General features: G+C 81.6%; 1 protein-coding gene across 1 annotated transcript; it reads left to right on the top strand.

Annotated features, from left to right (window-relative positions):
- EMIHUDRAFT_125266 (hypothetical protein) lies at positions 1 to 1,199 on the top strand (the record flags this gene model as incomplete). The annotated part of the gene is made up of 1 exon (XM_005758097.1): positions 1 to 1,199. A coding segment is annotated over one exon (1,199 nt), but the record flags the coding sequence as incomplete, so codon positions are not given.
- Positions 1,200 to 1,226: the final 27 nt, after the last annotated feature.

Genomic DNA, 1,226 nt, shown 5'->3' with positions numbered 1-1,226 from the left:
AGGCGGTGGCGAGGGCGAGGCGGACGGCGGCGGTGGCGAGGGCGAGGCGGACGGCGGCGGCGGAGACGGTGAGGCGGATGGAGGAGGTGGCGACGGTGGCGGCGGCGAGGGCGAGGCGGACGGCGGCGGCGGCGAGGGCGAGGCGGACGGCGGCGGCGGAGACGGTGGCGGCGGCGAGGGCGAGGCGGACGGCGGCGGCGTTGACGGTGGCGGCCGCGAGGGCGAGGTGGACGGCGGCGGCGGCGAGGGCGAGGCGGACGGCGGCGGCGGAGACGGTGAGGCAGATGGAGGAGGTGGCGACGGTGAGGCGGAGGGAGGCGGTGGCGATGGCGACACGGACGGAGGCGGCGGCGAGGGCGAGGCGGACGGCGGCGGCGTTGACGGTGGCGGCGGCGAGGGCGAGGCCGACGGCGGCGGCGGCGAGGGCGAGGCGGACGGCGGCGGCGGAGACGGTGAGGCGGATGGAGGAGGTGGCGACGGTGAGGCGGAGGGAGGCGGTGGCGACGGCGAGGCGGACGGCGGCGGCGGCGAGGGCGAGGCGGACGGCGGCGGCGGAGACGGTGGCGGCGGCGAGGGCGAGGCGGACGGCGGCGGCGGCGAGGGCGAGGCGGACGGCGGCGGCGGAGACGGTGAGGCGGATGGAGGAGGTGGCGACGGTGAGGCGGAGGGAGGCGGTGGCGAGGGCGAGGCGGACGGCGGCGGCGGCGAGGGCGAGGCGGACGGCGGCGGCGGCGACGGCGAGGCGGAGGGATTCGGTGGCGACGGTGAGGCGGACGGAGGCGGTGGCGAGGGCGAGGCGGACGGCGGCGGCGGAGACGGTGAGGCGGATGGAGGAGGTGGCGACGGTGAGGCGGAGGGAGGCGGTGGCGAGGGCGAGGCGGAAGGAGGCGGCGGCGAGGGCGAGGCGGACGGCGGCGGCGTTGACGGTGGCGGCGGCGAGGGCGAGGCGGACGGCGGCGGCGGCGACGGCGAGGCGGACGGCGGCGGCGGAGATGGTGAGGCGGACGGCGGCGGCGGAGACGGTGAGGCAGATGGAGGAGGTGGCGACGGTGAGGCGGAGGGAGGCGGTGGCGAGGGCGAGGCGGAAGGAGGCGGCGGCGAGGGCGAGGCGGACGGCGGCGGCCTTGACGTCGGCGGCAGCGAGGGCGAGGCGGACGGCGGCGGCGGCGAGGGCGAGGCGGACGGCGCCGGCGGCGACGGTGCGGCGGACGGAGGAGGTGGCGTCG

Source organism: Emiliania huxleyi (genome assembly GCF_000372725.1).
Source record: "Emiliania huxleyi CCMP1516 unplaced genomic scaffold EMIHUscaffold_8808, whole genome shotgun sequence".
NCBI classification, from domain to species: Eukaryota; Haptophyta; order Isochrysidales; family Noelaerhabdaceae; genus Emiliania; species Emiliania huxleyi.
Note: the sequence above shows the minus strand (reverse complement) of the source record. Positions and strands in the feature narration are given on the sequence as shown.